The sequence below is a fragment of the Wolffia australiana genome, chromosome 10 (genome assembly GCF_029677425.1).
Source record: "Wolffia australiana isolate 7733 chromosome 10, ASM2967742v1".
Taxonomy (NCBI): domain Eukaryota; kingdom Viridiplantae; phylum Streptophyta; class Magnoliopsida; order Alismatales; family Araceae; genus Wolffia; species Wolffia australiana.
The window spans coordinates 17,557,654-17,574,021 of NC_135844.1; the positions used below are offsets into that span (position 1 = coordinate 17,557,654).

The 16,368-nt window shown below is 41.5% G+C and overlaps 1 protein-coding gene across 1 annotated transcript; it reads left to right on the forward strand.

Annotated features, from left to right (window-relative positions):
* Positions 1–1,675: 1,675 nt before the first annotated feature.
* Positions 1,676–4,719, forward strand: LOC144708386 (protein FAR1-RELATED SEQUENCE 9-like). Its single transcript, XM_078581665.1, has one exon. The coding sequence runs from the start codon at positions 2,086–2,088 to the stop codon at positions 4,606–4,608; it is 2,523 nt and encodes an 840-aa protein (XP_078437791.1). The 5' UTR covers positions 1,676–2,085; the 3' UTR covers positions 4,609–4,719.
* Positions 4,720–16,368: the final 11,649 nt, after the last annotated feature.

Sequence of the window (16,368 nt, forward strand, 5' to 3'; positions counted from 1 at the left end):
CAAAGTTTGAGAATAATCTTAATACTCATTTTTTCATCATAAATATATCCTTTTTTCTTAATAAAAATGTATTTCTTCCTCAAATAAATCTCAGAAAAATATAATAACATACTAAAAAATTCTAAAAAATTCGAGAAAATTCTGGAAAATTCAGTATTTCATCCCCATAATAATTAAGCTCGAAAATAAATTTTGTACCTACCATTTTCATTTAAAAAGAGTTATTTCAAGCTCCAATAAATCCTAGAAAATTCATAAAATTAGCAGAAAATTAGGGAAAAATGAGAAATCCTTTGGAAACCTTCAACTTATGTAAATATATGATAACAACCCCATTTTAAGCTCTTTAAATGCATAAAATTGTGCTAATAACATAAAATAAAGACCAAAATTAGGGTGTTATCAATTATGAAATAAAAAAATTGAGAGGGAGTGACAGAAATATTCACAGATTGAGAAAAAATGAGAGAACGAAGGGAGAAAAAGAAAAAGAGAGAAAGGCAGAAAAATTCAGACAGTTTCAGACATTTTGGGAGAGGGAGGATTAGAGAAAGATGAGATAAATAAAGAAAAAAGGGTTGATGGCAGATCGTAGAGTGGGTGTGAATGAGTGAAGAGAATGAGAATTAGAGAAGAAAGATAAAAATAGGCAGAGAGTGAGAGAGAAGGAGAGAAGAGTGGAAGATAATGAAATAACAAAATTGAGAGCGAATGACAGAAAAAAAGGTTCAAGTGAGATCGTAGATTAGAATTGACGAAGATACAAAAAATTGAAGCTTCTGACTTCTGACTTCGGATTACTGAATACAACAATTTATGAACGGGAGATTCCAACAATTTATGAACTGGAAGGAGCTATGAGAAATTGCAGAAGAAGAATTGCAAAATTGGAATGTAAGAACTGAGAATTAGCGAATGAAGTCAGAAAAAAAGAAGAAAATTTTGGAGAACTTAGCGGCAGAGAATATGAGAATTAGAGGCAGAGTAAGAAAAATAAATTTGAAGGGGGAAGAAGAACTTACCCCCGAGTCCGCGATCGTTGATTCTGCCGTTCGCCGATGCCGCCGTCCGCGGTCCAAACCCTCTATGGCTCTCTTTCCGCCTTTCCTGTATTTTCGATTCAAATTTTCGAATCGAAAATACACGAAATAACCAAAACAATCTTATTCGATGTGGATATCGAAAACCCGTTATCCACACCCGATATCCGATGTCGTCATCCTCCCCCCTGAGATGGAGGCGGATGACGACATCGAGACGGATAGCGGTATCAGATATCGGCACTGTAGCTACCGATATCCAATACCGATATCCGATATCTGGTTATCGAAAATAACAGATACTGGAAATTGCCTTTCCAGTATCCGGTACAGCATCTGTCCGTATACCATCGTCCGGTACCGGTATTGGGATCGGCAAACACTATTTCCAATATCAGGAAAGACACGGATTTCCTATTTCTCATCCGACATTTGGCTCATACTTAAGCCTTTCGACCCAATCCGTGCTCCTCAAATTGAAGGTCAGGTTCGTTCTTTTGATAAGTGGACTGTGGAGGCCCGAATCTCTTCTTTTCATCTGGCCCGGTATTTCATCATCGTCCACAAGGCCCAAGAAGAGCAAGTTTCAATCAAGCTCAGCCCATTAAGTCCGTTCCCTATCACTCGCACGCGCATACTCGTGTCACGGCTCCAAAGAGCCGGCGTCGGCGTTTCAGACTGAGCGAGGCGGAGTTTCCCTGTCGCGTCCGAGCTTTGTCTCCCCGGCAGATGAGGCAAGGGGCTTCCTTGCTTCCTCCTCCTCCCCCTTTCACCCCTCTCTCGGGTCTTCGGCTCCCTTCTCGACCTCCTCCCCCCTCGATGCTAGGGTTCCGTTCGTTTGGCCGGTTTCTACCCGCTACTTCCCCTTTTGCTCTGCCCTTCCGTCGATGACACGCAGCAGCCGTCCGTGGGACTGGGATCATCATCAACTCGCTCCCTCTTCAATATCTCCCGTCCTCGGTTGCAGAAGAAGAAGGGGAGGAAGAGGAAGAAGAAGAAGCGAAACCGCGGCGTAGGGCGAAGAGGAAGAGAAGCGGGCGAGGGAATGGAGGGGTCGACGAGCGAGGAGGAGGGCTCGTCGGTGAGGGACGGGGTGGATCTCAACGAGGAGGGCCTGCTGGAGCAGCAGTCGCACGGCGTGTCGCTGGAGGGCGAGGACGGGGGCTCGGAGCCATACGTGGGGATGGAGTTCGAATCGGAGGAGGCGGCGAAGCTGTTCTACATGGCGTACGCCAGCCGGGTGGGCTTCTCCGTGCGCATCAGCAAGTCCCGGCGCTCGCGCAACGACGAGTCCATCATCATGCGGCGGTTCGTGTGCTCCAAGGAGGGCTTCCACATGAAGAAGGAGGCGTCGGCCGGCGGCGGCGACGAGGGGAAGCGGCGGCGGAAACGGACGAGCATCCGCGAGGGCTGCCAGGCCATGATCGAGGTCATCCAGAAGTACTACGGCCGGTGGGTCGTCACCAAGTTCGCCCCCGAGCACAACCACGCGGTCCTGCCGCCCAGCCGCGTGCGCTACGTGGCGCCGGAGGAGTACGCGGACCTCGAGCCCTTCGTGGGCATGGAGTTCTCCTCCCACGAGGACGCCCAGACCTTCTACTACGCCTTCGCCTCCCGCCTCGGCTTCGACGTGCGCATCCGCCTCTCCCGCCGCTCCACCCGCGACGACTCCTTCGTCATGCGCCGCTTCGTCTGCACCCGCGAGGGCTTTGCGCCCGCCCCCTCGCCCTCCCCCTTCGACGAGGTCTCTGCCGCCGCCGCCGCCGCCACCGGCCCCTTGGACGAGGGCGGCTCGAGGAAGGCGCGCCGGAGCCACCACCATCTCCACCACCACCCGCGGGAGGGCTGCAAGGCCATGTTCGAGGTGATCCGAAAGGACTTCCACCGCTGGGTCGTCTCCAAGCTCGAGCTCGAGCACACCCACGAGCTCGCCGTGGCCCCCAGCCGCGTGCACTACATCCAGTCCCAGACCGAGGTCGTCGTCCTCGCCAAGACCTCCTCCGCGTCCCCGGGCATGGCCATGTCCATGTCCATGCCTCCTCACAACGGCCCCCCGCACCACCACCACCACCACCACCACCACCACCCCCACCACCATCACCGCCTGCCCTCCCCGGAGGCCGTGGCTGCGGCCCGGAGCGACGACGGCGGTGCGGCGTCGGCGCCGATGGCCGTGGGGGCGGAGGAGACGCAGAACCTGCTGGACTACTTCAAGAGGACGCAGGAGGAGAACGCCGCCTTCTTCTACGCGTTCAAGTTGGACAAGAAGGGCTGCCTGAGCCGCGCGCTCTGGGCCGACGCCAAGGCCAGAATGTCCTACTACTCCTTCGGCGACGCCGTCACCTTGGACGCCTCCCTTCTAACCGCCAACCACGGCGAGAGGACCGCGGCCGCGCTGCCGCTGGTCACTTTCACCGGCGTGAACCACCACCTCCAGCCCGTGATCTTCGGCGCCGCGCTGCTGCTCTCCGGCGAGTCCGAGGCAGCGTACGCCTGGGCGCTGGAGAACTGGCTCCTGGCCATGTGCGGGCGCGCGCCGGCGTCGCTGACGACGGACCCTGGCGAGGCGGTGAGCGCGGCGGCGGCGAGAGTCCTCCCCGGCACCCGCCACCGGCTGAACAAGTGGAGCATCCTGAGCCGGACCCGCCGGGAGCTGTCCAACGTGTTCGCCAAGCACGTCGGCTTCAGGGCCGAGCTGGACCGCTGCGTGCACGGCTCGGAGACGCCCCACGCCTTCGAGCAGGCCTGGGCCGCCATGGTCGAGCGCTACTCCCTGGGGGAGAACCCCTGGCTGCACACCGCCTACGCCCTCCGGCGCAGCTGGGTGTCCGCGTACAACGCGGCCGGCGACGCGGCCTTCTCCGGCGAACTCTCGCCGGCGGCTGCCCCGCCGGAGCCGGCCGGCTTCTTCGGCAAGTACTTCTCGGCCCGGACGCCGCCGCTGGTGATGGTGTCCCTGTTCGAGCAGGCGGTGTCCTGCTGGTACGAGCGGGAGGCGCTGGAGGACCTGGCCAACCTGTACACCAAGCCCGAGCCCCGGACGCCGTCGCTGCTGCTGAAGCAGGCGGCGGAGCTCTACACCCGGGCCGTCTTCGACGTGTTCGAGGAGGAGCTGATCCAGTCTCTGGGCTACGGCGTGGAGAGGATTGCTCTGGGTGGGGAGGAGGAGGAGGAGGAGGACGGCCTGGCCCGGTTCCGCGTGGCCAGGGACGGCGGCGGGGGGGCCTGCGTGGTGAGCTACGCGGCGGCGGAGAAGAAGGCGAGGTGCAGCTGCGGGCGGTGGGTGGCAGCGGGGATGCTGTGCCGGCACGTGCTGCGGGTGCTGCCGGTGGTGGGCGTGTGCGGGCTGCCCGAGGACTGCGTGCTGAAGCGGTGGACCAAGAACGCGCGCAACGGGCTGGTGCTGGACGAGTGCGTGCGGTACAACGACATCTGCCGCGACGCCTCGAAGCTGGCCCGGGAGGGCGCCTCCTCCATGGACGCCTACAAGGTCGCCAAGGAGGCCCTCCAGATGGCCTTTGCCGAGCTCGTCGCCGCCAAGAAGGGCCTCGCCGCCTGCACTCTCTGACTTTACCCCCCACTTCCCCTCTTTTTCTTCTCTCTACACTCCAAATGTTTACTTAAAGTATACTCTGCTTAGACATGGTTGTTCTGTTCGGATTGTTCGATTTGGTGCGAATTGCGAGTTCTGTTCGGATTTCCAAACAGAAAAATGTTGAAAACGAACACAACTTCGCACACACGGCTGTGCGGTTCGCTTTGTGCGAATTGCGCGAATTTTTTTTAAGGTTTTTTTGAAAAAAAACTACCTCGTTACTCTCGTTCTCGTTCTAGTTCTTGTTATTTGGGTATGTGCGAATCCAGAGTCTCCTTCTCCCTCCCTCGTTCTCCATCTTTCTCACTTCTCAGTGGCTCTGAATGACCTTGACCCACAGTCTGAGCCACTCGTTCTCGTTCATCTCTCTCGAGTCTCCAGAGCGGCTTTTTCTTTCTTTCTTTCTCCTGTCTCTTCTCCCCGAGCTTGAAACCATCGGACTTCCTCCCAGTCAATTTGGCGCCGGATTGGGACGGGGTCAAAGTGGAGGCATTTGGTACGTTTTTTTTTCAAGTTTTTTTAGACTTGTGTCTTTCTTTGATTCTCTTTTCTTTCGTTCTAAATCTCTGATGCTTTATGATTCTCTCTTAATTTCTCTTCAGTTCTTTCCCAAAAACTCTCTTATCCGCTCTTTTGCTCTCTGATATTCTGTATGTGTCTCTCTTATTCCCGTTCATCTCTCTCTGTCTAACTCTAATTCTCTTCCTATTTTTATCTTCGCCTCCCTTGCGCTCTAATTTTTTCCTTCCCAAGGGTACTCTCATTGTCCGAATTCCTCTTTTTCTATGTCTGATTCGCTTTTTTCAATCGCTCTCTAATTGTCTGTCTATCAAATTCTCTGGTTTTTTTTTATCTCTCGGTCATTCCCCCTTCCTCTCTCTCTTTTTTCATCTCTCCCTATGCCGTAATCTGTTTCTCATTCTCTCATTCTCTGTCTCTTACTCTCTTTTTTTTCTCTCCATCATTATGTGGCTTTCTTCTTCTCTATTCCTCTCACCTTAGTAAATTTTTTTTTTTTACTAGCGTTCTCTGAATGTCTCTTTCTCTATCTCTAAGTTACTCTCTCCCTCTAACTCTCTGATTCTCTCTGTCTCTTATTCCCCCTTATTAACTGTCTTTCAAATTCTCTGTTGCTCTTACTTTAATTCCCTCTTTGTGTCCGTCTCCCTGATTCTATCTATCAAATTCTATGGATTCTTTTTTTTTATCTCTCGGTCATTCCCCCTTCCTGTCTCTCTTTTTTCATCTCTTCGTATGTCGTAGTATGTTTCTCATTCTCTCATTCTCTGTCTATTACTCATTTTTTTTCTCTCCATCATTATGTGGCTTTCTTCTTCTCTATTCCTCTCACCTTAGTAATTATTCTTTTTTTTTACTACCGTTCTCTGAAAGTCTCTTTCTCTGTCTCTAAGTTACTCTCTCCCTCTAACTCTGTGCCTCGCTTCCTTATATCTCTCAAATTAGTTTTCGCTTTAAACTCTCCACTTTCCTCTCATTCTGTAACTCCATCTTCAAACCTCTCTTTCTTTACATGTGCAGAACAAGAGGGCTCCTCATTGGCCTGAGGGCGCTACTCACATTTCAACCATCGTCGAAAGATATACTTGGCCAGGAGGCGGAAAGCTAGTTCTGCAGCTCAAAATACCCAGCCAGAAATCTGACTGGAATTTTGAAGGTTTGGGTCTGCAGAGGGACTTCAATTTTGAAGACAGTTATTTTCGTTAAAAGTGGGATGTACTCTTCAAAATAGACATGGTGTACCCCACTTATTTTGAAAACAGATATTGCTCCTCTACTTTTCTATCATTTCCTAACTTTATCTCCAGTTTTCTCCATCTTTCTCTCGCACTAAGTATCTCTTTCTCCCTTTCTATCATTCGCTGAGCTTCACTTTTCCGCACTTTGATTCTCTCTCTACTTTTAATTCTTTGATTTTGTCACTATCTCTTATTCCCCCTCTCTATCTATCAAAATCTCCCTTTGTCTGCTTTTAATCCCCCCTTTATCTTCATCTCTCTACCTCCCTATCTCTTTCCTTCTACAATTCACTGTCCCACACTCTCACCATCGCTCTCATTCCCTCTGTCTTCCTCTCCCTTATTCACCCTCGCACTCTCCCTCGTCTTCTCTCTTTCACTCTCTCTCCCTCTCCCTCTCCCTTTCCTGACAAAACCAGGAACACTAACATTTGTTTTAAAAAACAGCATCTTGAATTTGTTACCATATGAGAACTTAGCAAAAGTTATATTTTTATTGTTGAAATACCTAAATATATTTTTATTGAAACCTAATCATTCTACCCTCTAACCTAATCACTCTGTTTCATGCATGTCATTTTAATGAAATTAATACTAAAAAATATATTAAATTCCTTCCCTCACACGCTCTCCCTCTTCTTCTCTCTTTCACTCTCTCTCCCTCTCCCTCTCCCTTTCCTGACAAAACCAGGAACACTAACATTTGTTTTAAAAAACAGCATCTTGAATTTGTTACTGTAAGAGAAGTTAACAAAAGTTATATTTTTATTGTTGAAATACCTAAATATGTTTTTATTGAAACATAATCATTCTACCCTCTAACCAAGTACTAGAAAATATGGAAGTACACTCTGTTTCATGCATGCCATTTTAATGAAATTAATTAATTCCTTTCCTTCTAGAACGAATGATTTCAGTTATGCCACCCAATGAAATGAGATGAATTACCAAAATGAATTCAGTACAATCTCCTCTGATTAAATTGCCAAATCAATTCGTTGAATTATTCCAAATTTTTTTCTTAAATCTAAGTTACATCAATGGCATAAATGCCATTATCACTAGATTTAATGACTGTTATATTTATACTTAAAATTTTATACTGATTATGGTGATTCATGACTTGTGATTCGTAAATTAAGATAACGTCATTACTAAATTAGATTATTTATAGTAAATTATACTTTATGCACAACATTTTTTTCCAAGTTATAGCTTTTTATGAAATTTCCAAACAATTATGTTCTTCCTGTGCGAATTTTGTTTGCTTGTTCGAATTTGTTCGTTTTGTTCGAATTTGTTCGTTTGTTCGAATTTGTTCGTTTGTTCGAATTTGTTCGGTTGTGCGAATTTTGTTAGGTTGTGCGAATTTGTTCGGATGTGCGAATCTTGTTCGTTTGTTCTAATTGTTCGAACATTTGTTCGAATTTTCGCACATAAAAAGAACAGCACACCGAACACACCCCTGTGCGGTTCGTTTGTGCGAATTTTCTGTTCGTTTTAAAAGAACAGAACAGAACAACCATGTCTAACTCTGCTCTTCCTCTTCTTTAGGATTTGTGCTGCGTGATTCACGATGACATCCACGATTTGTCCCATCGGAATACGATGACATCCACGATGTCCACGATGATGACAGTTAATGGCTGGCATGACGTCAACGGATGCCGTCATCGTCTTGATTAAGGAGCATCATAGAATAATCAATTGCCTGGCTTGAGTTTATGATGTCTATGTTATTGGTCGATTTTGTTTAGAAATGCCATGTTTTTATTCACACGATCATTGAAATGTGGAGAAAAATTTAAAATTCTATGACTGTTATTTTCATTTTTGGATTATGCATACATTTGGGCATCTCTTATTGATTTAAGAGATTGATAAAGTTATTTTAATCCTATTGAGCTACAACTCATAGAACGGGTGAAAACTGTACTCTCAAATCGATCATAGTGGTACGATGGATTTCATTCAATTGATTTTCAGAAAATTTTGATTGCCTATAGGGGCCACTACCAATGGACGGAATCATTTTACTGCTAATATCCTTAGGGAAATATATATCAATAAACTATTACACTACATGACATCTATGACTTATCCCATCCAATCTCAATGAGAAAATATAATTATGAGGCTATTGGTGTGGAGTATTAGATATGAAATATTGTAAATTCAAATTTCATGATGCCCTATGTGCCTATCAATCATTTACAAAATTAAATTGGAAAATATATTTATGGGACCTAAAATATATTTGCTTAGAAAATTTTGGCACAATACACTATCCATCTGGTTCATTAATTATGATAACTTAATAATTATCTATTTGATAATCATGAATAGATATGATAGTTCATATAATTTTGAGAATAATTTATTTTAGTCAAGAAGATTTAAAATTATTTTGAAGTCATTAGAAACAACATTAGGGCAGTGTGATTAAACCTTATAATCTGAAACAAGTGTGTTTTCATGAACTATATTGTGTACTAAATAAATTGAGCTCTACTACAATGTTATTACTCTTTATCATATCTAATTAAGGTGCTATGATTTAGTCAATTTTTATCTATTTTACTAATTGTAATTCATCAAACTAAATATTATAGAATTGATGTACTATTAGTGAATTTGTTTCCATATAATCTGTATGAGTTGAAAGAAATACTAGTGAAAAAAAAATCATGGGCTATGAAAAACAGATAATGTCCCATGAAGGACTAATGACTTCTCTAATTGATCCTGCGTAATTTGTAACAATGTGTGACCATAATAATCACTTTGATTATTTCATTCATGTCACAATGGGAAATTTTATAACTGGCCTCATCTGTGTTACTTGAACTGTCTTACTTCCTATGGTAATTTGGGAATTTTGATTGCTTCATCGACAATTTTTTTAAAGAAGAAATTGAATGTTTCTTGTTGATGATGTTAATGGTCTTAGTATTATCTTCTGTGTTGACCTTGATCACAACGTACGTATGACCTTAATATTAAATTTTTATGAGTTAATTTTTAGTTTCTGGTAAACCCAAAGCAGCAACCAAGATAGTTGTTCCATTGTGGAACAACTAGTTACCCAGATGTTGGAAAACAGATAGATAAAAAGCATGTGAGAGAGCTACGTATGGATTAGTAGATTAATGGAAACCAAAAATGGATAGATAATAGTAGATTCAAAGACAGATTTAAACAGAAATGTCATAAACATTGGTGAAGTACTACCATTACGACAGAACATATGCGGACGACAAGCCAATCACACATTTCACATCCCATTCTATGTTCATTAATGCAATGTATTAATTATAGTGCATGCGTGATGCGTATAATGAAATCCATGAATACATGGTCTGACAATGAATTATTATGAAATCATATACGACGATATCTAGTCTTAGAAACATGTGTTAGGAATAATATTTTTTAAAGGATACAAAAGAAGGACATCAAATTAGGTTTTGATAGTTGATCATACCATAATTCATCCATGGAGTGCCAAGAAAATGAGGGACCATACGTAGATGATAACCAATAATAGAGAGGTTACATGAATGATTCAATAGACTCATTTTATCTTCTAGAATACAAGGTGTTTCTCGCACTCTATGGGTTAGACACTCGTCCTATCAAGTGGGTTAAATCAATCATACATTAATTAATCTATATGATGATATAATTAATTCATTTGAAATGTCAACAGAGGTTATTAGGCCATTGGAGTCATTAACTAGCCTGATACTTTGGCTTAGAGGGAAAAGGTCTTTTGGACATCAGAAGATATACTTAAAGTTTTGGGGAAGAACTTCCGCTTAGTATAAATAGGGGAAGAATTTAGATGAATTTCACCTTGAATAGAATTTTCTAGGGCTTTACCATTGTTCTCCCTTCTCCCGTTTTCCTCTCTCCATTTATTATGTGGATAAGACTGGAACAACAATGATAGAGTGAGGATGGCCCCCTTGAAATGAAGGCGGATATCCAACATGCCACGAATGATGTGGATATGGGTAGAGGCTGCACACATGAGCATATAAACACACAACACTCCAGGAACCAGGAAATCATAGGTTTGTTCTATGCACATGTAGTTTGATCACGGATTTTATGATTGCTGTTTTGATTCCATTTAAAGTTGACCACTGTAGGAATCCCTTCACTTTCATCCAAATCAATGCCATATAACCCCACACATTTTTTCCAAATCTGATTATTTTTTCCCTAACAAATTATGAGTCATTCTTGGGATTTTCCATCAGAGAAAAGTTGATGGGTCATATTTCATGCATAAAAGAAACAAATCCCCCTATTGAAAATGGTCCAAAAAAATCAATGGTTACTATCTCATTCTACCATATAATTTTTTTATAGTTTCATCTTCTTACTATCACATGCATTCTGATTGAGTACTAAGGATGTGATTGGCCTGATCCATAAATGATTCACACAATGGATGAGAAAACAGAATCATAACAGAATTTTAAAACAATTAATAAACCTAATGATTGAATTGCCTTTGCAAATATCAGATCTGTGATTTGTCAATTTCTCAAATGAGCCAATTTCTCAAAGTGTCAAGCCTCAAAATGTGTTTTAAAAACCCTTTATGATATGGAATATCCTCCATTTTGATGAGCCCCTAATGTGATACTCCATAAACATTTCAATTTTTTGATCACATTGAAGGAAGGTTTACAAAATATTGACACATGAAGATAACCATGATTGTCCAACTTTATTATTTATATAAACATATAAATGAATCAACCAAGGGTTGATTTAACCCAATATATAGGTTGAGTTTCCAGCGTAGGGGTGCCAACTTGCACCTCATACTCTAGAAGATACAAAGTAGTATATTAACTCTCCCATTAAACCTTTACCATCATTAGTTACAATGTATGTACAATTCCTTGTCTCCTCCGCACTCTAGGGTGACTAAAATTATGGTCAACCATTTAACCTTAATCATGCATCCCATTTATTAGTGATGCATTGAGAAATTATTCAATAAATCTTACCTAATATTTTATTACCTTGGATGAGGACTTCATCACATCATTTTCCTTGAGCTTTCCCTCTTATCTTGACCACTGAATCACATTTGTGAATTTTTTACTAGATCCAAGCTAAGATGGTTTATATTTCCATGATTTAGAAATCTTAAGCCATATCCAAAACACAACTGTCCATCCATATATGATGTCTTTGGTATTTCAAGTCTAAGGGCCACTTATACAAGAATGGTGTTAATCGACCTAATTGATATTTGGATATCACCAGTATGCGATTCAAAAAGTTAATTGAATGAAATAGTTTTTTGGGTTCTAGAGGCCTAGATTTAAATGGATAATTAAAAACGATATGAAGCAGAAGACGTTAACGAATTGAAACAACATCAACAAAGTAATGAAATGAAGAACTTGTGCACAGATCGCATCCATGATTTCTTACACCCTTGAGTGATACGAGTCAAGTTGCTCATATTTTCAGCCTCTAGAAGTATCCACTCAGTCCATGTCACATCGAATCTCCTTCTTCACCCTTGCAGACCAGTTCACCCTCCGACATCATCGTTACGCCATCCCAATCGCATCGGGAGTGGAGAGGTGTGGGAAGAAGGGAGAAGAAGGTGAAGGCCCCTAAACAATTCTGGCATGGGTGAATTTTTTTCAGGGCCTTCTCCTATTTATACTAAGAGCGTATTTGTCATAAAACCCCAAAACTTAAGTATGTCTTCCGACGTCCAAAATACCATTTGCGAGTGACCCTCTAGGCCCATGTATTAGTCTAGTTAACAACTCCAATGGCCCAATAACCTTTATTGGCCTTAAAAATTAATTAACTATATCATCATATAGATTAATTAATGTCGGATCGATTTAACCCAATCGATAGGTTGAGTCTCCAACACGTGGGGTGCCAAGCTACACCTCGTGCTCTAGAACATACAAAGGAATGGGTGTCGACTCACTCGTGGAACCTGTTCTTCATCGGTTATCATGTACGTATAGTCCCTCATTCACTTGATGCTCCTAGGATGACTTAGGGTATGGTCAACTGTCAAACCCTAAGGTCATCCGAGTTAGTACTGATGCATTCAAAAATCATCGGAGAACTCTTCTCTGATATTTCACTGCCTTGGCAAGGACTTCATCGCATCGTCTTACGTGAGCTGTCACCTCTTATACTAAGGGTGGATGATCCTATCTTGACCACTCAATCATCTTCATGAAATTTTTGATGTACTCGAACTAAGACCACTTAGAATCCCATAATTAGAGACTCAGTGGTCATAGTTAAAGTGCAACTGTTCGTCCACAAGACGTCTTTGGTGTCTCAGGTCTAAGGACAACTAACAGAACCGCAATATTAATCAACCTGATAGATAGTTTGGTATAATACCATTCCTGGGATTTGTACACATCAATTCAGTGATCTCTTTTCACTAAAGAGCAACCACTATTTCTCTCCACACTAATGGTTACAAGAATGATCATACTCATCAAATGAGTGAGGCTAGATAATGCTATTCTATTCAGATAATTTGATGTCCTTCTTTAGTATCCTTGAAGTAGGAATATTTAGAACACATTCTTAAAGACTAGTGATCTTCGTATAATGATTGCATCATAATTCACTAAGTCTGATCATGTATTCATGGACATCATTATAAGCATCAAATGTGCACGATAATCAATATGTTTTATTAATGAACATCTAATCAGATATGAAATATGTGACTGGCTTGCCGGTCACATATATTTCCATCAATAGGTCCATTAGAGAGAACCTACTATGTGTGTTCACGTTTTGCACTAATAGCTGTGGGATCAAACATATTATATGAGAAGGTCTTCATAATGTTATACTATCCAGATATTTTGATGCCCTTCTCAAGTATCCTTTGAAGATATTATATAGAACTGATTTTAAAGACTAGTAATGTATGCATTATGATATCAAAGTAACTCACCTAGTGATATCATGTATTCTAGACTTCATTGTAAGCATTACATGTGTATTATATAAATATATTGTAACAATCAATATTAAAGAAGATGTGGAATATATGATTGGCTTGCCGGCTACATTTATTTCCATCATTCAATTCTTTTCTAGATCATTCCAAACTAATAACATTTGTGCAAGTGTAAACCTTCTTACACTTAAGAAAATGATACAAATTGGCACCGACCAATCAACTAGATAATTCATTAATTGTCATACTAGGGTGATGGTGTTTGTTATTCTCACATCTTTTGCCCACATGACAAGTTCTGCTTCACTTTGAAATGGACGTGGGAATTTGATGAAGTCCTTTTTTGATGAGCTCTCACTCATCTTGGGCAGCACATAAGTCCTTTTTGCGATTATGTCAACAAGTGTGACGTGGATATATTGACATTATGCTAGCAACCTCTTTCTTTGTCATTACAACCTGGAACATGTCGTGTCTGCTCCATGCACAGGAAAATCAAGACGCATTTTTGTATGGTTTATCGTGTTGCATAGTGTGAAAATCTTAAAATACTCCTTATAAGGGATTGTTATCATAAGGGCTCTAACAAAGTCCACACCATCACCAACATGTTCTTTGGATTTCTGAATGACTAGTCAACTTGAGAATCCTCATTACTATTGGATATGACATTGACGTTGGCAAAATACATCGGATTGTCTTTATATACATCGGAGCGTCCACATCTATTGGCATACCCTGATGTAAAGACATGTAGACACTTCATTGCCACTCAGAAGATGTTATTAAAAATACGGGCCATGATGCATGGAACATGTCTTATGGATGTGGAGTGAGCATTATGGGCCCAATTTCTCTACCAAGATATTCATCATGATTTTGTTTCTCGATATCATAATTTGTGTTACCTAAAATAAAAATATTTAATGGACTACATGTGGTTGGACATTATTTAAAAAGTAAAAAATTTAACAATATTAAACTTATCCTACAACCTGAACTCATAGTTTTCCTATAGAAAAAATCAGACTTATGTTTTCACCATCATGACTACCTATGAGCTCTCAAATAGCAAGAAAAAATTCCCCCATTTTCACTGCTTTGGCTTAATGAATTGTTATGAAATATGTCACAACTTTTCTAGACAATTCACACATCAATGCTCAAAGGCACAACAATAATGTCAATGAGTTACAGCATCAACTATTTATTTAGTATTCTATAAACTCCTTTTGTTGGCAGCTTGTATTGCCTTTGACCCAGGGGGTTACATGGGAAATAAAGTGACATATTACCACATTTCATTGAATCTGTCATTATCAACAATAACCCATGGACAATATAAACAAAAAAATAAATTTTCTGCGATCTTAAGGATCATACATCTAGGATGAGTTTTAGTAGTTAAGCCATCCCCAGATGTACATGCTCTCTCATTTGTCTTTGATCTTTGTCAACACCTTTGAAACTGTGATGAATGTATTAAAGATATCTTTAAAATGTATTTGTGATGCCATCTTTGTTCTTATTTTATTTGTTTTCTTTGAGTCGGGATAATAGTGAGACACAGAGAACAAGGATTTATTCCAAATGAGATAAATGTAAATTAGTCCATAGTGTTTGCATTCGAGGGTTGCATATTAGACCAAGTGGAGCTCCCTTAGGGTGGTGTCCTGAGTATTTGGAGACGATGCCGAATAGGGACCAATGCATGATGTCAACACCAGCCTTGATGAAAGAGATATCTAATTAACAGAGAGAGATATCATGTGACAACTAGAGAGATAGATCGGAAAAAGAATGGAGAAGTGTAAGAATGGAAAGAGACAGAGAGATCATATTAGAATTTATTGACCGATGTGCGAAAAGTTTCCTTAAGATAATTTTGATATTGTGCTACTAACCTTTTATGAAGATTGGTGTGTTGTTTTAAATTATTATAAAATGCAACTAAAGTAGTCTCAGATTATAAGTTTAGAATATTCTCAACTCATAAAAAATACTATATCACCCTTCCATCTATCAGAATTTCTTGCTCTTAATGTCAGCAGTTTTATCATGAATGCCTAAGAAGGAAATTTTTCTCTTGCTACTTATTTTTCATTTTTTTAGAAATTTATCATTGTTCTGTGCAAACCATTTTTTCAACAGAATTTATGCCTAGAAATTGGAAAATGTTCATAACCACATAAAAATGGAAAATATGGAAAATAAAAATTTGATCAACCAATGAACAAGCACCTTTTTTGATTATTAGATCAGGTTGAGAAGATAAAAATTCTTGATGTGCTATTTATGAGGGGAGAGATGATAAGAGAAGGAATTAATGAATCTTTTTTCAGTTCGTCTACGATGTTACATTTAAAAGGATGGAGATAATGCAATGAAATACGATTAAAATGTATATATTTTTAGTTTTTAGTTTTTAGTTTTCTTTGAGCAGTTTTATCACGTTTTTCTGCACCCAATGTTTCATAATATAATAGTGTAACTTTGGAATTTATGGTCCCATAAATGATAATCAAAATAAGATCAGCTTTATCCTCCCTTTTCACTATCCTCCTTTTTTTCTTGCTAGGTCCACAGTTGACTGGAAGTCTTATCAGGAAACAGGGAATAACTATGTCAAGGGTTGGTTGATGGTCGTTCTGGCCAGGAAGAGAGAAATAATGATAGCCAAAAGAAGTATCAATTATTGAGTGACAGTCACTCAGACGAGCAAGAGAGAAACGACGACGGCCAAAACTGGTGTTAGGTAGTGAGTGACGCACACTCTGGTGAGGGGCAACTTTCTCAAGGAGGATGATGAATGTTGGAGAGAGAATATCGATTCATCAAGAAATATTTCCTCAAGACAGGGAATAAAGTTCAGATGTATGAAGGAGGCCAGGAGTAAAGAACTCAGGGAGGACTGAAGGGAGACCAATTATGACTTCCTTTTTTACTCCAAGTCCAGAAGCCACCGCCTTTTTAGTCTTCAATGATGGT